The sequence below is a fragment of the Babylonia areolata genome, chromosome 31 (genome assembly GCF_041734735.1).
Source record: "Babylonia areolata isolate BAREFJ2019XMU chromosome 31, ASM4173473v1, whole genome shotgun sequence".
Classification (NCBI taxonomy): domain Eukaryota; kingdom Metazoa; phylum Mollusca; class Gastropoda; order Neogastropoda; family Buccinidae; genus Babylonia; species Babylonia areolata.
In genome coordinates, this window is record NC_134906.1 from 9,287,761 (window position 1) to 9,309,499 (window position 21,739).

The following is a 21,739-nucleotide window of genomic DNA, read 5'->3' on the forward strand; positions in this document are numbered from 1 at the left end:
ACTCTACACTCTCACACTTTCATGGTTCATAGTTTTTTTTGTGGATGAAACATGTCAATTTCAACAATCTAACTGAATAAACATTACTGAGATATTCAGAAACAGAGTGTGGGAGGAGTCTATAGATAAGCATAGTTTGTGTTTCATTCTGGCCCTTGCCTAAGAAGAACCAGTGTCAATGCTTAAAAAAACACACACAAAAAAACAAAAAAAAACCCCATCAAGCTGGCCAGCCTACTAGTAAGAAACAGAAGGTAGAGAAGGAAGAAACAGACACACAGAGAAAGAGACAAGACAAAGAGCAAACACTGAGAACAAGGTTTATTTCTGCTGGCCACCAGCCCCTTAGGAACAGGTCGGGGTGCAGAATCCACAATGTTAAATCCTGGATGACATTCAACAAACTGAAGTTGAATGATGACAAAACTGAAGCTATGATTATTTCCTCTGCAAGAATGTCCACATCTACTTCTTTTCCTGCCTCTATTGTGGTTGGTGATGCCACAGTTCAGTTTTCTAAATCATCAAGGAACTTTGGAGTCCTTCTCGACTCAGACCTCTCTGCATGCATGCTCAGGTAGTAAACCCGATACAGTCAATTGTGAACTTCGTCGCATTAACTCTATCCATCAGTACCTCTCTGTTGAAACTACTAAAACTCTTATTTCTGCTTTTGTGCTGTCACGAACTGACTGTAATTCTCTTCTCATAAGCGAAATATTCTTAAGCGAATTCAAAAACTTCAAAATGTTGCCACGTACAGATCACATTTCCCCCCCACTCTACATTGGCTCCCCACTGAAGCGAGAATTAAATACAAAGTTGCGTGTCTCTGATGTTCTGCTTTCCACTCCACAGGACCTACTTATCTTTCTGACCTTTTCAGTATTTACACTCCCACAAGAAATCTCCGCTCTTCCGCTGACTGTTACCTTTTGAAACTTTCTCATGTCAATACAAGAACATGTCGTGAACGTTCGTTCTTCTTTGCTGCTCCTCACATCTGGAACAACCTTCCTCATCATATCCATGCATCTGATTTTATTTCTGCTTTTTACTCATCACTAAAGACTCTTCTTTTTAAACCCTATCTATAAGTACTCTCGGCTTCCTTTTCTCCAACACCACCCACGTCAGCTCACTTTGGATGTATGTGGAGTGAGAAAGGGAGAGTGCGAGTTGGGGGAGGGTTTTTTTTGAGAATGAGTGGTCATGAATGTTTTATGTTACTTGTAATATTTTTCTTTCATGTAAAGCACCCTGAGCTCTTAGTGAGAAAGGGCACTATACAAATGTACATCGTTATTATTATTATTATTATATAAGATGAAATAGCAAAAAGGCAACCATACTGATGACACAATCATACCTTCATACAAGTATCAAATATGAAACCACATGTTTTCAGATTCAGACGCCCAGCTGCAATCTGCCTTGAGAAAGAGAGACAGACAGACAGGGAGGGAGGGAAGAAAGAGTGGTGGTCAGACAGAATATGATACGTAGAGGGAGGGACGAGAGACTGAGAAAGGTTTGCGACTGTGTGCATGTTGGAAGGGGTGGTGGTGTTCTGTTCCTGTTTTATGTGATGGGAAAATTGCAGTATCTTAGGTGCTTTTTTGTTGTTTTTTTCTTTTACTTTCAAAACAACAGTATCAGTTGCAGTCCGCAGATTTCCTCACTATCTGTAATCAGACCTGTTCTTTTTAAAACTCTACACTACACCTCTTTCACATGAATAAAATCACAAATGGCACATTTGCTTATGACACAACACATCTTTGCCCTTTTCTCTCCCCCAGCTGCAAGAAACACTGGCTTCCCATATCATAGAAAACAAAGTCAAAAGAAGCAGTTCAGAAAATTCTGTCCCATCTACATGATCTGCTACCACTCCTCAGGCACCTCAGTAACTTCACAAGATGTCCAAGTCAGTTCCTTCATTAACTCCTAAAAATGCAAGTTCTGCTCCAATACATACTCAAAGCATTAAAGTACCCAGCTCCTCCTCCTCAAACTCTTCATTTGCTTCCAAAAGCACACATGGCTTCCCAGCACACAGAACACACTGTCAATACTCTGTCACTACTTTCCTGACCAATGTTTCTCTGACTCGCTGGTGTACTCTCTACCAAGGCAGCTCTTCCAATCATCCCACTAAAACTGATTTCCGTCAGAAAAACAGCCCAAGCCCAAGTCCTTTCTCTGTTGTAGCTCCTGTAATTCCAATTGGCTTCACACCCACCATCATCAGTTTCAACCTTTTAATCAGCTCTGAAAACCTACCTACTTAATTAAGCAATATCATCACTGCTGACACTTTTCCTCTTAATCTGCGAACTGTTTACAGCTCATTTTCAGTATCTCTTGCGATATGTGGAGGTAGCATGTGAACGAGTGCATGCTTATATGTGTGTTTATGGTTGTGTGCTTGTGTGTGTGTGAATGTGCATATCTGTGTAGTTTCATTACAACAGCTTTTTAAGCTGCCTATGAGCATGTATGGCCTGTATATATTTCCTATATATGGCCTGCATGTGTGTCTTGTTAAATTCCTGAATTATCAAAACCCTTCCTGTAACATGCACAGACTCGACAGTACAAGGGCTGCCGAACAAAAATGTTTCAACACTCATCACAATGAAGTCACCTACCTGGGAGGTCTGAGAGGTGCTGTTGGTGGCGCTCTTTCCAGTGGGGTGGGCAGTAAGGCTGGGTGGCGAGGTGTCACCAGCACTCTCCACATTGTTGGCCATGGACTCCAGAGCAGGGGGAGCACCCAGACCGGCAGAAGGACCAGCTCCACCCACAGACGTGGAGCGGCGGAACTTGGAGGCTGTGGCTGCCCGGGCAGCTGCTGCTCCTTTGGCCCCCTTCTTTATGCCTTTCTGTTTCCCACTCTTCGTCACTTCCAGCTCCTGCTGGGCAGTGACAAACCAAGTGATAAGCAACAGATACACCTGCATGTCATAGAAATACACTTGTCTGAAGTGCAACTCGTCAGTTAATACACTAGTTTTAAGTCAAAATGGTTTGCTGTTATCTTCATTCCACGGCAGACCTGCCTAGACCCCCAAATACCTCTCAATACTAGAACCCCAGTCTTCAGTAGTATAGGTATGGTGGCATTTCCATTTCAATACACTCTTCATGTCATCTTCTTCCTTGTCCTAATAAAGACATGATTTAGGACTAATTGTCAAACACAAGTGAAGCTTTCAGTAATCATATGTAGAGATACCAATCTAAAAAACACACAAAAAAGGAGCACCTTCATGTGTTTGGGAAAAAGAGAGTGAGAGAGAGAGAGAGAGAGTGTGTGTGTGTGTGTGTGTTTATGTGCACGTGTGCGTGTGCACGTTTTCAATTCAGCTGTGCGTGTGTGCATGTGTTTGAGAGTGAGAGGGAATGTGTGTGTGTATGTGTGCATGTTTTCAATTCAGCTCTGTGTGTGTGTGTGTGTGTGTGTGTGTGTGTGTGTGTGTGTGGTGTGTTGGTGTTTGTGTGGTTAATGAGGGGTGAGGATGGGGAGAAAGTATTTGTATGCCTGAGAGACAGAGAAAGACAGACAGAGAGAGACTGAGATTTATATGCTCTGTGTTTTGTTTTCGGTGCAATTTTGTGTGTGTGTGAGAGAGAGAGAGAGAGAGAGAGAGAGAGAGAGAGAGGAGAAAGTGTGTATGTGTGTTTTTGTTTTTCAATTCAGCTGTGTGTGAGCGCATGCGCATGTGAGGATGAGACATAATGTGTGTGTAAGTGCATGTATGTGTATTCTTTTCAATACAACTGTATATGAGCGAGTGAGTGCGTGCGCACATGTGCGTGTGTATGTGCATGCCCACATGCCCACGTGCATAAGCGTGAGAGAGAGAGAGAGAGCGTGCATGCATGTGTGTCTGCGCGCCTATGTGTATGTGTTTTCAATTAAATTCCACAAAGACAACAGCCAGAGTGAAATGTACTGTGCCATCCAAATCAAGAGGCTGAGGTCGCAAGTGCATTTGAAGAAAACCATAATGCATGAAATGGTGGAAATAAATATTTAGATCCAGATCTAAATATAACTGCAGTCATGTCAGTGCAGTGCCTACCATGGCTGTTTGCAACAAAGTTTTTTTGTAGTGTTGCACTATGGTGTTACAAAGTAATTGTTGCAAAATGTGACTTGACAGGGATGGTGATGAGCACACAGTTGTGTGCATGTGTGTTGGTATGTGTGTGGGGTTATTGTTTTCAATGCAGGCCTGTGTGTGTGTGTGTATGCATGCACGTGCAAGCACATTTATGTGTGTGGGTGTGCACACGCACGCATGTCTATTAGCGCACGTCCATAGCGTGGTAAAATCTGTTTAACATCAAATGCTATGAAAGTTCATCTTCAGTGACCAATTCTTCTGAGACAATGTGTGCGGCGCTTCTTAGCATCTGCTGTGTGTGTGTGTGTGTGTGCGCGTTTAAGGTTTCAGGAATGGCAATATAGTTTTAATTTCCTGGGCCTTAGTGCCATAGTCTAGGGGCTTGAATGGTAGAAACTACAGATGAAATGTAGTACTAGGCAGGTATGCCACAGACAATGCATCATTAACTCACCCCTGAAGACATCACTATCCTAAGGCAGCATATCATATATACAAAATAGACCCAATTTTATCTGTCAATGCCTGCTTTCACTCACTCCAGACAATGGAACACTATAGTGTTCCTGATATAAGACGTGGTTCCAAACAACGTAACTCTATAGTGGTTTCGACAATTAAAAATTTTTCCATGTTTACCTCATGGGGTAGCATAACAAACTGCAGCTACACCGGGCATTGCAAACTTGTCAAGGGTCGAATGGAAAGTTTCATCATGAGATTCCTTAAGTAATAACACACTTGCCGGCAAGCCATTGAGTTCGGCACTCCACATGACAAGCTAATCTGCATACATATCGAAAATGGCGTCGCAGGCGATACAAGCAGAAATTTTTGGAGCAAAATAATCACGACAGCAGCTTTTACTGCTGCTGAAGTGATCGAAATGCTTCAGACAAGGTTCTGACATCGACGAGGATGATGAAGACACTGAAAAAAATATCTGCAGTGAAGAAAGCTACCAGCAAGAAGGTACTGACAGTGACTCAGCTTCTGAGGGCAGTGAAGAGGGAGGAGGGTGGGGGTACACTCCATGTGAGGAGAAGGGTCAGTGGGTCAAGTACAGCAAGTTTCAATCAGTTATTTTGTTTTGCATCTTTTGTGATTTTTTTCCTGACCCTAAAAATGGGTCGTCTGTAGGGAAAAGCAAGGGTGAAAACTATTCGTCCCGAGTGAGTTAATACTAACTGCACAACAGCAGCCAGTAAACAATATCTCCCTCCCTCCCCATGCACATCTACAACCTCCATCCCGAAACCAACCTCTTCACAACCACATATTTACATCATCTTCCTTACTCTACCAAGTATCAAAGTATACCATGACCACAAAGAGGGACACAAGAGAGAACAGTGTTACAATACAAATTAACTATTAAAAAAATAATAAAATAAAAGAGAGAGAGAGAAAAAAAGAGAGACTAACCCCTGGAGGCATCTTCTGCATTCTGCTGAGAAACTGTTGTTCAAGTTCTTTGGCCATAATAGTGATGTCGTCTTCGGCGGAATTGTAGACATAGCAGTTGGTGAACATCGTATTGAAATCCTGGACACATTCTGTGGAGGACCAGTACAAGTTCTTCTCTAGTTTGGCCTTGATTGTTCCCATGTCCATGGGATGTTTAATGATTTTGTGGTAGTCCTGCAAAACAAAAAACACACACACACTATCAGTGAGTGACATGTTGACAGGGTAGTTCCACTCATCTATTCCATTTGTTTAAAAGTTCATTACACTGGTCGCTCTAAAGCTATTTTAATAATAAATTTGTCTTCTTTGACCAGTTTATAAAACAGGCAGACCTGCCTAGGCCTCCAAATACCTCTCAGTAATAGAAAGGAAATTTTCAGCAGTTTTACAGTAGTTTTCAGTAGTGTGGACATGGCGGCATTATACACTCTTCATATCATCTTCCTTGTACTAACCAAGACAGAGACAGAGAGAGCATCTCTGAGCACATGCACACGTGTGTGTGTATCTGTGTGCGTGTGTGTGTATGTGTTGTGTGTGTTCACCCCTGTGTGTATGGTGAAAGAGGGCGAGGATAGGGAGAAAGTGCATGTGTATGCCTGAGAGAGCGACAGGGAGAGCATGCTTTGTATTTTGTTTTCAATGCAGCTGTGTGTGTGTGTGTGTGTGTCTCTGCAGGTCTGTGTTTGAGAGAGCGAGAGAGAGCGAGTGTGCGCGCGCGCGTTTTTTCTCCTTCAATTCAGCTATGTGTGTGTGCGCACATGTGCGTGTGAGAGAGAGAGTGTGTGTGTGTGTATGCGCGCGTGCGTTTTCAATTCAACTATGCATGTGTTTATGTGTTTGGGAGCGAGTGTGTATGCGTGTGTGTGTGTTTTCAATTCAGCTCTGTGCGCGTGCACATTCAATGCAATCCTGTGTGTAGTGAAAGAGGGGCAAGGATGGGGAGAAAGTGTGCGTATGCCTCAGAGAAACACAGAGACAGATACAGAGAATTTATATGCTATGTGTTTTGTTTTCGGTGCAACTGTGTGTGTGTGTGTGTGTTTGAGCATGTGTGTTTTCAATACAGCTCTGTGCGTGTGCGTGTGTGTGCGCGCATGAGTAAGAGACATAATGTGTGTGTCAGTGCATGTGTAATCTTTTCAATACTACTCTGAGTGTGCGCATGTGTGTGTGTGTATGTGCGCGCGCATGTGTGCGTGTATGTACATAAGAGTGTGCACGTGTGTGTGTTTTATGTGTCTACGCGCACGTTTTCAATTCAACTCCACAAGACAACGACAAGAGTGAAACACACCAGGCCATCCATTCAGAGGCAGAGGTCGCAAGTGCATTTGAAGAAAACAATATTTCATACATGTAATGGGGAAATGAATATCTAGATCCAGATCTAAATATCATTGCAGCCATGTCAGTGCACTGCCTTATCATGGGCTGATTAAGTCTGGCTTAACCCCGAGGCTGCCTGCATGACGAGATAACTCGTCATGGCAAGCATGTATGCTTCACTGCCACAATGACTAGATAACTCGTCATCGAAATATTCAGACTTTTCCATGGTTTGCATTCACTTCGTTGACAAAAATAGTGGTAGCTTTAGCCTGGGGAATCTCTCTAGATTCTATTCATAGCTAGAAACCCCATCTAAGTCATGAAGCAGTCCTTTATTTGAACGTTTTGGTTGGGTCACTGTCCCAGTGTTTGCCTGACTTCTCTCCTCGCTCACTCAACAAAATGTCGTACTGACGCTGTGCTCAAGACATGCAATCATGACGAACTAAATGAACCAAGATTTCTTTCTTTCGCTGATGCTCAGAAAGAATTGAAGCGTAAATTCGAAGATAGTGATGAACATTTATAGGACGATCTGATAGAAATTAAAGGGAGCAATTTGATAGAAAATAAAGGGAGCAATCAAGAGAGTGGCCAAGATGCGACTGTCAGTGAGTGATGCCGGCTGTACAGATGTTAGCAGTTGACAGTTTTGATCTGTGTGGGTAATGTGGGGTGTTTCTTCAGGGAAATGCTTAGCAGGAACTTTTATTTTATATATATATATATATATATATTTATGTAATGTCGCAGTAGTTTGCATATTCGATTGTTGATCCGTGTTCGTGTGTGTACTGTGCCTGTAGGTGCGTGTATGTGTGTGTGTCACTGAGTGAGTGCGTGAGTAATATGTTTGGGTATGCGGCTTGTGTTCGTTGGTGCATGTGTGCGTGCGTGTGCGCACGTTGTGTTTTATGCGTTTGTATGTATGTATGCACCTACATATATATGCATGCGTACACGTGCTTGTGTTCTTTCAATTTCAATTTTTTTTAAAACACCTGTTGCATTTCTTGATTTAATCAACCGACATGACCTACTTTAATTGTTCTCTCTCGCCTATGTTTCAAATTATATGCATATGTTTGTGTGGGGATGTTTGAGTGAATGTTGTTAGTGCTATTGTAAAGCGCATAGAGCTTCAGGAATATGCGCTATAGCAAGAAGTCTTAATAAATAAATAAATAAAACAGAACATGACCGAATTAGCAGCAGAGCGATATTCTTGGCACGCAGCCAAGGCAGTCTGATGAGAACTGAATCAAGTGACCCTGTGAGAGGGGTGAAGAGAAGGTGGGGTGGAGACAGGGGGCATGGCCTCATATCCATCTTATCACTTGGAGAAGTCACAATGTATTGTGTAGCTATCTGTTAAAATACATATATATATTGTGGTTGTTCTAGTATGATTTTGTATTTGCAGATATCCATTTGTCCAGAAAATATGTTTTTGTGCAAGTTACCTGACTAATGTTTGTAATGAATAAGTTGAAAATGTGACAAAAAACAAAACACTGATTTCAAAAGAACAGCATGTCACTAAAAATGCATAAAATGGGAAAACAGCATGTGTTTTGTATTCTTTATTCATTTACCTTTCAGAAAATATATACTTTTATGGGTCTTTCTCCAATAACAAAGAGCACAGAATTTTTGGAAAATTTATACCCATTTTTTGTGAAAAAACCCTGGCAAATAGATTTCAATCAAATTTTATTTTCCTGGCAGCAAAAGGGTTAAAGCTGTTTGCAACAAAGTTTTTGTTCTGTTGCACCATGGTGCTACAAAGTAATTGCTATATGTGACTTGACAGGGATGGAGATCCAGCACACAGTTGTGTGGTAACTGTAGGCTGCGGGGGGTGTGTGTGTGTGTGTGTGGTGTGTGCGCGCTTGCGTGTCTGTATAGTGTATGTGAGCATGGTATGTTGTGTTTGCAAATCTCCCAGCGTGCATTTGTCTGTGTGTTGATCTGTGTATGCGTGGTGTGTGTGTGTGTGTGTGCTCGCACGTGCGTTTTGTGTGTGTGTGTGTGTATGCGTGCACGCTTGTGTGCGTAGGCACGTTTATGTGTGTGTATACGCGCGTGTATTTGTACGTGCGCGCACGTCTGTGTAGTGTATGTAAGAATGGTAAAATGTGTTTACACATCTGCCAGGATGCGTTTGTGTGTCGATCTGTATATGCGTAGGGTGTGTGTGTGTGTGTGTGTGTGTGTATGCATGCGTGTGTGCGAAGGCATGTGTGTGTGTGTGTGTGTGTGTGTGTGTGTGTGTGTGTGTGTGTGTTGTACGTGCGCGTATGTGTATGTGCGTGCGCGTCTGTGTAGTGTATGTAAGCATGGTGAAATGTGTATGCACATCTGCTAGTGTGTGTGTGTCTGTGGATCTGTGTATGCGTGGTGTGTGTGTGTGTGTGTGTGTTTGCGTGCACGCACGTGCGTGCATGCGATCAAAAACAATGGCGATCGTGAAATGAACCGACGTCCAATTGACAGGCCACACACACGTTTGGTAATGTGGATCGACATATCTCCAATGAAGTGAGCCACACCAACGGCTGTCGTAATCTCAGCAACACAGGATGGTGGTGGGGGAGGGGGAAGCGCTGATGTCAAATCAGTGTTATGAAAGTTCATCATCAGTGACGAATTCTTCAGAGCAAATGTGTGCGGCGTTTCTTAGCATTTGCTGTATGTGTGCGTGTGTAAGGTTTCGCGGTCTGCAAAATCGTAGTTTTTCTTTACTCTGCCGTAGTGCCGTACTCGGGGCTTGAATTGTAGAAGCTACCACCTAAGCAGGTCTGAACAGGTGATCAGTCCTGAAATTACCCTTTTGTGGTCAGCTGGGCTTTTAAAAACAAGATTTGATTTGATAGTCCCAAAACCGACAGGCACATACAGGTCAAATCTATTGATCCTTTGGGTACAAAAAAACTTGAAAATTTACCTATGTTGTACCCAAATAATTCCAGATTAAAAGAAAAGACAAACCTTAAGATTCAATTTTTCAGCATCCACAGGATTATGAAATGGCCAGGCATAGTGGTGCTTCCATAAAGGGCCCAGCACTTTCTTCTGAATATACAATAGCTGGTTAGTCTGACGACCTCGTCGAGGGGACTGGGAGGAGGTACTGGGTCCCACAGACAACGGCTTAGCCATGGGTTCGTCGTCCTCGCTATCATGATTGTCATCAAAGTCGTAAACCTGCCACACATGGAACACCACACCATCAATTTTTATCAATGAGAAGAGTCCATTTCTTTGCCTACTCCTCTCAATCATTCAACACACACGCACACACACAAAGACCTTACAAACAGCAACACTAATTATATGATGCTACTTTTTTTTTTTCCATATTTGGCAGCATAATAGAAATATTTCTTTGAAACCAGTTAACCAAACACAGTCTTTTTCCTTTTCAAACGAACCATTTTTTCCAAATAACCACCCGATACATGCCATCAAAAATATTTATATTCAATTATACTGACTGTCCAGGGCTACTTACCGAGTTGTCCATTTTGCTTGCACCTGACATATCGCCGTTAGACCTGAGGACAGAAGAAAATTCTATGACTGGCATTTCATCTTAACATGTAGACAAATTCTGTCATGTGAGAATGATAGTTTCTTCACCACAATTTATCCGGCTTGGATCCTTGATAATCTAAACAAACATGAACTACACACTCCATAAGCAAATAACAAGCAGGTAACACATACAAACTGACAAACAGGCAAAGTGGCATAAGCAAATAACCAGCAGGTAACATACAAACTGACAAACATGCAGTGGCCAAGGAGCCAGTCATAAATATTAATCCAGTCCAATATTCCCAGCTCATTAAATACATATATATTTTGCTTTTGTTTTGGTCTAACCAAAAATTGGTGGAATATGAGCTTTCCACTTGTGCTAGGCCAGGCACTGCTGTTCACGTCAATCAGTATATCAGTTTTAATATCCAGACAAATGTCTGTCACTGCATGGCCTAAAATGTGAGTTGGTATGTCCACTTTTTGTAACATATGATTTTCTTTAACAGCTAGCAGCTCACTGACTAAATTATTTTTATGCAACTGATGTGAATGTAATGTCCACACACAAACACCTAACTCTCATGGTTAATAAATCTGTTCTTTAAACTTTACACTGTAAGTGTGACATTCCTTTTTGCACTTTTATGATAAAATGAACTAAGAAATCAAACTTTTTATACAACTAATATTTATTAATAAAAACAGACATTGATCTCATAAAGTTAACTAACAAATTTGAAATATATAATTTTCAAATATCACTGATTTCTGACAAAAAATAATGAAATGCAGGACCCATGGAAAGATGCTTATCTCAGTTCACAAAACACTGATTTATCACAGTATTTCCATGAGCTATTAAAAGAAATATTGGGGAAAAACTATTGTTTGGATTTATGAACCTCAAAGAACAAAGGTTGATGACAGTGGACATATTTTATTATAGTGCTTTCACATACATAGTGCCCTCAAAAGCACTGTCTGAACGTTTACTGGCCTGTGTAGTAGAAGGAAAACAGGGTAGACATACATAATGATTCAGGATTCAAACAGGTTTTTTAATTAAATTCAAAACCCTTTTAAGAACCTTTAAAATCATCACCTGCTCTGCTTCATCACTGCCACAAATGATGTATCAGTACATCTCAGTCAACTATTCAATAATATATAGACCCAAAATCAAAAACTATATACAAACCCGAGTCTATTTCCTTCCTTCTCCTTTTTAAATTTAGAAATGTTTTAACTTTATAAATGCATTCTCTGTGTGTGTGTGTGTGTGTGTGTGTGTGTGTGTGTGTGATTTTTTTGTTTTGTTGGGGTTTGTTTTTTTTTTTATACTGTTTTCAACAAATTATTGAAAACTTTTTAAAGCTTTACAAACCCTGAAATCACACTGCCCAAAGGAAAGTGAATGTTTACTGACCAAGCGTCCCCTTTATTTTCTAACGTTTTGTCAACATCAAAAGCAGATATATCTTTAAAAAAAATTGACTGCTTTTGCAATCTTTTTCGTATTGTTTAACATCAATCTCATGATACATTTTTTTTTTTTTTTTTTTTAATGAACTGACCAAAACCAGACATTTTACAAACACCAACAGTTCTTGTATCGACAAAGCAAACCTGTAATTTTGCAAACAGCAGTTCTTACTTTTATCATATTCTGTTAACCTATATTTTGTTGTTCTTTTCTGACCATATAGCTGATACAATGAAAATCACATAATAGCATAAAAGACTGGTATTTATCTTTAAAATGAGATTGGTTTTCTTCTCTGCTACAAAGGAAGTTAAATTTTACAAAATACTTCCCCACAGACCAGTTGTAAACGTTTTCGGTTTTCTTTTATGTATAAGAATGTATACCCATAGACCTCAAACAATTCATCAATCTGATAATGCATGGAAAGAGGCTTGAAAGCATCCATAGACCTCAAACAATTCATCAATCTGATAATGCATGGAAAGAGGCTTGAAAGCATTCAAATCTCAAAATATTTACACAGATATGTGATATACATAGTTTGCAATTCGCAACTCAGTATTTACACAAATCTTTAGTGAAGTGATCTAATTGTGATCTAAAGTGTGAATTACCTGTGAAATCAATTAGAAATCCTCAATAAAAGAAAACTTGACCTGAAAGTCTTCCACAATTCAAATTTACCAACCATATCTAGCATGTTTATGTGTTCTGTGAAAATATGCGGACTGGGAGAATAAAAACATTTTTCTTCACTGCTTTTTTTCTTGGCTGCAGAAGCAACCGAAAACTTGACATAAAATCATGCTGCAGAATTCTTTTCACACGCGTGACGTTGAGTCGGATGGATAAGCTCAAAACTTAAAACTTGGAACTCCAAACCATGAGAGTGAACAAACATGGCCAAATTAGTGCTGATCAATTTTCTTGTGACTGGAATGAAGTTAAGAAATAAACTTTCCATCAGACCGATGTTTAATGCATTTGTTTCAAGACTTTAATGGTCTTCTGTACCTTTTAAGGCATCTACAAGATATAATCCAAAATGACAGGATATTCATGAGAAAGTCTGCCTCAACTACTGGCAATGAGGCTGAGATAAATTGATAACCCTTCCCCATCACAAACTGGGCATGTTCAATGTACCCCTAACTTATTCATTTGAGACATCTGGACACAAAACTAATGCTGAAATCGTTGTTTATAAAATCAAAACATTACATGGGCGTCATCTAAATACTGAAGGTAAAAACGATGTTCTTGAAACTTCAAGAACAATATATTTCTGCACCGGTCGGTCAAATCTGGAAAATAGAATTAATCCGGTAATGCCGATTCTCCTTTTATTAAAATAAAAATGAAAAATGCCACCGACGCTGTCAATTAGAGCAACCTTACTTAACTAAGTCATTCACTAACAAAACTTACAACATTTAACGGCTCAACGAAATTGACCGCAAAAGATGCCACGAGGTGCGTCGACAGGATGGACTGCTTCGTTCCGTTCACCACTTTTGACGAGAAAAGTGTTGAACTTGGCGGCTTCCACTATTATTTCCATCGTCTCTGTTCCATGGTCGATAGCGGAATATGGGTTTCAACTTATTATGATTACTTGTGTTCCATGGTCGACAATGGACAGTGGTTTCATCTTCTTTACGAATTTGTTTCCTCACTGACGGACCGCCTGAAACCTCGAGAACCGGAAACGGATACCCATGCGGCAAAACAAAGGAAACACGCTGTGTGTGTCCTCGCTCAAAATGTTTTGTTTTGTTTTGTTTTTGCTATGTGTGTCCTCGCTCAAAATGTTGTGTTTTTTTTGTTTTTTTAATAACAACAAACCCTTCGTTTTAATTTTCGTACGCATCGGGCATATCGAATGTGCTGGTTAAATGTTTTGTTCGTCTTTTTCATGAGACCACCGCCAAGCCATGCCGTCTAAAAATCGTAAATTGCCGAAGCTTGCAAACACAAAACGGAAACAACCTGCACACTTTTAACAAGGATTTCAGACGCACCCATCCCTTTTGGGAAGAAAGCCAAAATTAATATTAACCACTGACAAAGCAGAACCGAGAAAGGACAATCACAAACCTATTCACTAATGAATTTGCTTTATTAAGATTCTATTTTATTTTGACAAATCTCTGTTTCGATAGTCTCTCTCTCTCTCTCGTGCAATATTTCGCGAGTCTTTTCAGCTAACTGAAACCCAAGACGCAAAACCTTAAACGAACTGTCCAATGAGAATCTTTTAGCCAAAGGTGGACAAGAGTGCCCACCTCGTGCTCGGAGAAGAATTGCAACTGGGGTATTCTTTGATGTTGAGTTTGTCTCGTTTGGGTATTCTTCCGTATCAAGTCATTTGTTTTCGCGTTCAGTATCTTTTCAGCTGTGTGCACACGCTGATCGAAGAGACATTTGATAACTACGGAGTTTAGCAGCTTCATAAATGATTCATTTTTCCAATATCTGAACAGTATTGAAGGAAATTTTCTTTCAAAATGTCACGACAAAAAAAAATCTGACAAGATGAAGTTGTAGAATTTGTGTCGTAATGGGTAAATATGTAAATGTACACAGTACACAACACCAAAACATATGGCTTTCCTTCTTTGTACACTCCAGACGCAAATTTATCCCCCACCACAACCCCATACCCTGTAAATAAGTGTAACATACTAACATGTCACCTTCAGTAGATACCTGCATTTTGTTACCAATCATTCCTCAGTTCTCAGCAATTTAATCAATATCAACTTTGTCATAACTTCCTCCCCAGTCATACGTATGTTCAGTGTGTGTCACAAGTGTAAATGCAAATTCTGACAAAGAGTTTGCCCATATTCCCCAACTACAAAGGCTTTTAATTATAAAAGGCTTCAAAGTTTGTTTCAATTTATTTGTAGTCATCAAAACTTGCCAGCTTGGACAAACTACAACAAAACTCTTCATTTTTCTTGACACTCCACACAAAACCATTATGCTGACAAGATGTTGGATGAAGAGCCAAAAACTGCTTCACAATCATGATGAGTACTAACACTGTGCCTGTCCTCCGTCAGAGACTGAGCTCTAAGCGCTTAATAAACAACATTTTTTTGCACAACAGGCTGCCTACCTGGGTAGAACGGGCTGACAGCTGCCATTTGGGCGCTCATCATTCATTTCCAGTGTCATTTATTCAGGTTTCAGTCACGCACACATACATACTAATAAAGACAGGCAACAATTATGTGTATGACCATTTTGTTCATGTACCCTGCCACACTCCATTTTCAGGGGTGTGCATGCTGGGTATGTTCTTGTTTATATAACCCAAACACTTAGTGACTTACATGGATTACAGGATCTTTAATAAGCGTATTTATCTGTGTATGTATGCAAACGAAGGGAGTTTAGGCACTAACAGGTCTGCACATGTTCACCTTGGCGACTAGAAAAATCTCCTCACTTTACCTACCAAGCGCCGTTAACGAAATTCAAACCCAGGACCCTCACACTGAAAGTCCTTTGCTTTAACCACACAGCTCCTGCAGCCATTCATATAAATAATGGAACTTTTTATTTTTCAATAACAAATTACTGTGCTCAGTTGCATATTGTTTATAATAGTAAAATGCCGAGTTCTTATAGAAGCCAAACCAGATTGCTGGAATGCCAGTGCCTGTCCGTGCAAGGTCCTGTCCATATCAACCTGCATTTCACGAATTATTCTACCAACTTGTATGTATGCATTTAACTTATCTATTTTATGTGTCCTCTTGATATACCTAAATTATATTCTGATAAAAACAATTATATTCAAAGTCATCTTATTTGTGCCATTTTATCCTTGTCCCCCCTCTTAGTCTACTCAACTGATAAGAGCACATTGCAAGATGTCTTCGAAAAATAAAAACATGAATCAGTCCACATGCTTAACATCCATCACCTTGGAAATAAAACCTCTTTTAGTTCTTTCCAGTTCTGCTCCAGACTTAAAACGTATCAACAAAATGGTAAAATGTTTTGATATTTCAACTGTCATTCAAAGTATTTTGATGGTCAGCAAAGATCTACTTGCCTAATACAAGTGCTTGCTATATCATATCCAGCCAAACTCTATAGCATGAGATTAAGAACCTATCGGCTTCATACCACTTGTAAATGGTGGCTATCATACTCCTTTACTAGTTTTCACTAAACAAACACACACATGCAGTTACCATTCAATTATTAGGAAGAAACTTTTTTCCTTCTATTTTTAACAAGCTGATCCCAACAATGACAACAGCAGGGATGAACACTGTGAAGTTTTAAATATGACAAAAGAGCAATACTGGTTCGCTAGTGCATGCAGTATGGAATGTGTGTGTGTGTGTGTGTGTGTGTGTGAAAGACAAGAAAGAAGCGAGGGAGATGGTGCGGGTACATTTTGTGTGACATAAATAAATAATAATAATAATGGTACTTATATAGCGCTAAATCTTGTGCATAAACAAATCAAAGCGCTTTTGCACCAGTCATTCTCACGCAAGCATAACTCTAAAACTGAAAAAAACTAAAAAGACAAGGAAGAGGCAGGGAAGGGAGGCTATTTTGGGAAGAGGTGGGTTTTAAGGCCAGACTTGAAAGAGCTGAGTGTGGAGACTTGACGAAGCGAAAGAGGAAGTTCATTCCAATTGCAAGGTCCAGAGACAGAGAAAAAACGGTGGCCAACAGTCGAGAGTTTGAATCTGGGTATGTGTAAGTGGAGTGGATCCGAAGCTGATCGTAGTGAGCGAGATGGAGTGTAGAGGTGAAGGCAGCCACAGAGATAGGAAGGGGCTGATTTGTGAATACATTTGTAGCATAGAGTGCTGATCTTGTACTTTATTCGGTGTGAGACAGGAAGCCAGTGGAGATGTTGCAAAAGAGGAGTGGTGTGCTCAGATCTTTTCTTTCTGAGGACGAGTCGGGCAGCAGAATTTTGTATGCGCTGAAGGGACTGAATGGATGAAGCAGGCAAACCAGACAATAGAGAGTTACAGTAGTCAAGGCGAGAGAGAATGAGAGAAACGACAAGTCTAGATGTTGACATGAAGGGGAAGGCAGGGGATCAAAATGGAAATTATGTTTTTCTCATATGGAGGTGGGGGTGTTAAAAGATTGTGGGCACTGAAAGTGAAATCCCACTAACCCTAACTTTTCCACCTGGTGGGAGGGGTTGGGAGAGAAAAGAAGCCCTGCATGAAAGGGCATTGCTCTGTGTTTGCATACAAAAAAAACTACAACTGCACTTCTGAAAGCACTGCTTTGTAAAGGCCGATGATTAAAGCATGCAAGATTCTATCACCCTTCAATTATGTGTTGGTGCTTTCTCAGTTAAAACCAATTTGTCAGAAGTATTTTAGATAAGGCAACAACAAAGTATTAAGTTGCTCTTCCGTCATCTTGTGAACACTTTTCAGATTTCCAAAGGACCACCTCTTCACAAGTTTTTTTTTTTTTTTTAGTTTGCCAGAAAGTAGAAAACCTATTCTCCACTAACCTTTAACCAGTGAAAGAATCATTTACATGCACACACAAAAAAGCAGGAGGGGGTGGTGGTGAGGGGACTGGGGGGTGGGGGGGACAAAAACAATTTCCTTTTCCATTTGCACCCTAACGGAATGAAGAGACTGAGTGGTAGTGATTTCATTGTTACTTAGGACTATTTCACAGCACTCTTGGCTTTATTCACTGCTTTTTTTTTTCCCCAGAAAAAAGACATCTTATTCTAGAAATATGTCCATGAAAGAAAACGTGTGTGTGTGTGTGTGTGTGTGTGTAAGGAGAGATGGCTAAAAACAAGGCAACTCTGAGAAGAGGAATAGAGGGACAAATTTCTGGGGAACTTTATCAGTATATTAAGACAGCATATAGTTCTATTAGTACTGTCAGAAAAAAAAGAGGGAGGGTGGGGGTGCGCAAGAGGACTTACCACACATCTGATTATAAAAAAGAGTTGCATCAGATGACCTAGCCAATGAAAAGGTAATAGGATATCTGCCCTCTTTTGCACTGAAATGATCATGCATTCTAAACCCTCTATCAGTCTATGTCTGATGCAAATGTTATCTCCCTCCCAACACAAACCCAAACTGAATCAACAATCCATTGGCTTCATCATGACACACCATGACAATCAAGATCAGCAGATGTTCAGTATCAATGTTTAATTTCCATCGCTGTTGCTGTTGTTTAAATGCAGAAGCTCTTTGTTGAAAGGTGCTGGTCAGGGGTGTAATAGAGAATCCCATGACTTCCAGGCCTTGAAGGACAAAACATTTTCCCAATACTTTTTAAGCCCTGGAAATAGTTCTCTTACCTCAAACTTTTCTAGACTTCTATGACTGTGTGAACCCTAATTCAGATATTTCAAACAGTAAGCCACAAATATTTCAGAAAAATTAATCAAAACAATAAATTATAGTAGTTTGCACAGGACAGGAATGTCAGACCCCTGCCGGAGTCTGCACTAGTTGGATCACGGTTAAGTATGTGTAATTAAATTAGAATTTAAAGGCAATGTGTGGGTCCAAGAAAAACTTGCCAAGACAAGTCACAGTATGTGGATCTTATTCTGCCTTTCTAGAGTCCATTGATTTTCAAGATAGCTATACATGATCAAAATTTGAGACAAATATAAGTGTGCACAACAACAAATTCTGCTGCTGTCACAAAAAGGCCCTTTTATCTAACAAATGGGAGAACTGTATCCAACATTTTCCATGCTGGTGTATTTTGTTTCCTTTCACAATGAAAGGGACTATAACACAGTGCTCATCATTAACGTTTCCCTGGACTTGCCCAGTCAGTAGTTTATTCACTTGCCTGGATAGGTGTTGTCCAGCTTTCCAAAACTTGAAAAATGTGCACCCACAATAGGAAGAACCCCGTTTCCATTAATGATAAAATCTATAACTACAACAAAAAAAATAAATTAATTAAAAAATTATTTAAAAAAACAAAAAAAATGGGGGAACATACGGTTATTTCAAAGGATAAAGTAAAAATTAAAAAATAAAGAACAGAAAAAGCAGTCTTAACACTGCCACTTTATCTGTATTTTAAAGCTTCTTTTTGGCATTCAGTCTGCTAGATTGGAATATCTCCAGAGAGAGGTGGTTGCATGGGAACAGAGCTTTCCAATTCCACACTGCCCTTTTACATGTCCGACTCTACAAAAATTGACTGAGTCCCTCCGACCCCGAACATCCATTTTGCCATTTCTAGTCTCTTCATGTAAAACGGGAAGATAAAGAACACTGGAATAGGGAGATTGGTAAGGAAATGTAGGGAGAAACAGTGAGTATGTGCAAGACTCAAACACTAACTGGATAAAATATTTCAGGAAGAGGGGAAAGGGAAATAAAACATGTGTGAACGTCAAAGAAGGGATGGGGGGTGAGGGTGATACTGACAGAGTAGCAGTGATTTTGATCGAAATGGTACGAGACTACGAAAGTGATCATGGACGTGGTGTGGATAATAGTGTAGGGGTAGGGAAAGGTAGGTGATAAAAGTCCTTGCCCTCTTGGGTTCAGCTGTAAGGTACTGACAGACATTCAGCAGCAGTCAAACTCAAACTGTATACTACCCCCCCCCCCCCCTCCCCCCCACCCTCCAAAAAAAAGGACTGTGCAGTCACAACAGTAAACTAAAAGAATGCTGTGCTAAATGTGTTGTGTCATCAGGTTCGTGATGACAATTGCAAGGCGGGTGAGTCAACTACTGTCCTTTGGAAGGCATGTGACACCAAGACAAAAACTAGGATGCAAGATGCATTACTACTGGCTGACCATAACAGCAACCAATGGCAATATGAATGGCTCTGACAGTGCTCTCTTGTTGGGTTTGGTTCACCAAAAATGCAGTGCACTGATGGGATCATTTAAACCAGGGAGACTGGAAATAACCATTGTCAAACCTAAATCCACCTTCTGCCAACACAAGAATTGAAGAATTGCACTAAAGGCAGTCATTGTCTACTATGCCTCGTCTAAATGCTTAAAATAAATGTACCCGACTTTTTCAGACAAAATGCTGATATATAGGAAAGCCTGGGGGAAAGGATGTGGGAGAGTGGGAGAAACATGTCACCAATTACTACATTTAATGATTTTATTTTTAACCAACAAAAAGGAGAGCTATAAAATTAAAATGATGTCCATTGAATTGGGCTGAATATTTCACATCCTTTTTTGTTACATTCCATTCAGAACAACATCCATTTGCTGACTAGTAGATGTGCATGTTGGGTATTTTAGGTCTCTACGACATGGTATATAACCATATCTAATACGGATTACAGGATTTGTACGTGTACTGGATCTTCATGCATAGGGGTTAAGGCACCAGCGAGTATGGTCATCTGTTGACCTGGGATATTAGAAAGTCTATCCCTCACTCATCAGGTGTGCTCTAACCTGTGGTTTAATTCTGGACTTGTTTGAGAATCCAGGCTACTATCCATCCATTCCACCACCCTTTCCTCAAATTTTGGATAGTTTCAAAACAAAAATGTATTAATATCTTGTGTTACTATCAATACATGCAAATAACAAAGCAAACATTGTGAACACATTTCAAAACTCCTAGGACAGCAATTCTGACCAATTCTTTGTCTTTAACCATTCATTTCGGCTGGGCCAGCCCGAACACTTCACTTTCAGTGGTCATTTTCAACAAAATTTTGCAATACACACAAAACAATTCTTTAGCATATCATTCTCCAACGTTTCACGAAGGATACCATTCCAATTCCATATCCTGTTCAATACCCCCTGCTCGACCTACGTATTTCACAACTAAACTGAATTCATGCCGCGGCTTGGTCAGTGACTCATTTTGCATGTGACTGAACAACATGGCGGACACAAAGACTATGTTGAGTTGGAAGAACATGATTGTGCACACAAAACACAAACATACACCGAAACAGACACATTATCCAGCACTCTACAACGCATAATAGCACATGAAAGTACGAACACTTGTCATACACCAAAATGGAAACAAAAGAAAGCTAAATTCACTGGAAAAAATACACACGCTAGACACGACTTCCACCTGAAAGGAACGACGGCGAGGGTGTTTATTGTCTGAAAGTGTCTAGACGTTCCGTCCGATCTTCTCTAGTCGATTCTCCTCATTTTTTAACAAACCAAAACATAGCACAAAACATTCCTCGTACTCTAACAAACAAAAATGCGTAAAATATTATCCAAATTTCGCCGTAGGAATCTACAAAACAAGCATAACGCTTCCCACTAAATTCTACAATGGATACGCTACCCAGACATGGCGGCTCCGAAATTTCTGACACAACACTACACAAACCGCGAGGGGAAAAACAATAATAAGAACGTTCATTTAACAAAAATCACTACATAATACCCTGTATTGGAGATCGGGGTTTTCATCTGGTACCCTGTCAGCGCCGGATGGCTCTTTGGGTCCATTGGACGTTTGGGATTTTTTCGCACTGCATTGGTTTGCTTCTGTGCCTTGCCAAACCACCGCATACAATTTTTGGCTATTTATACCGTCACTTCAAAAACGCCGGTTTTGATTGGTCAGTTTCCGTCACATGATAGGAAGGTGTGCTTCAAAAACAGAAATATTATTGTTTCTTTCATTTTAACTTGTGTTTATCTTGTGTTTCTTGAAAGAGAACACCATTACGCACTTTCGTATATACGAAGTCCAGAGGAAAACGTATTGTGCTATGTGTTAGGTAACAGGGTTTCAACAACCACTG

The 21,739-nt window shown here is 40.2% G+C and overlaps 1 protein-coding gene across 5 annotated transcripts in view; it reads right to left on the reverse strand.

Moving 5' to 3' along the window:
* LOC143276133 (bromodomain-containing protein 2-like) overlaps positions 1-21,651 on the reverse strand; it is a 47,607-nt gene extending 25,956 nt beyond the window's left edge. For 2 of the 5 annotated variants that reach the window (XM_076580542.1, XM_076580540.1), the window contains exons 1-5: positions 21,376-21,651; positions 10,453-10,495; positions 9,930-10,145; positions 5,562-5,777; positions 2,655-2,921 (exon numbers count right to left, since the gene is read on the reverse strand). In XM_076580542.1, coding sequence (XP_076436657.1) covers positions 2,655-2,921; positions 5,562-5,777; positions 9,930-10,145; positions 10,453-10,495; positions 21,376-21,503 — 870 coding nt within the window. In that variant the 5' untranslated portion in view covers positions 21,504-21,651. Of the gene's footprint in view, positions 1-2,654; positions 2,922-5,561; positions 5,778-9,929; positions 10,146-10,452; positions 10,496-21,030; positions 21,327-21,375 lie in introns of those variants that run through there. The other 3 variants (XM_076580541.1, XM_076580543.1, XM_076580544.1) reach the window with 3 other exon arrangements.
* Between the last annotated feature and the right edge of the window lie 88 nt (positions 21,652-21,739).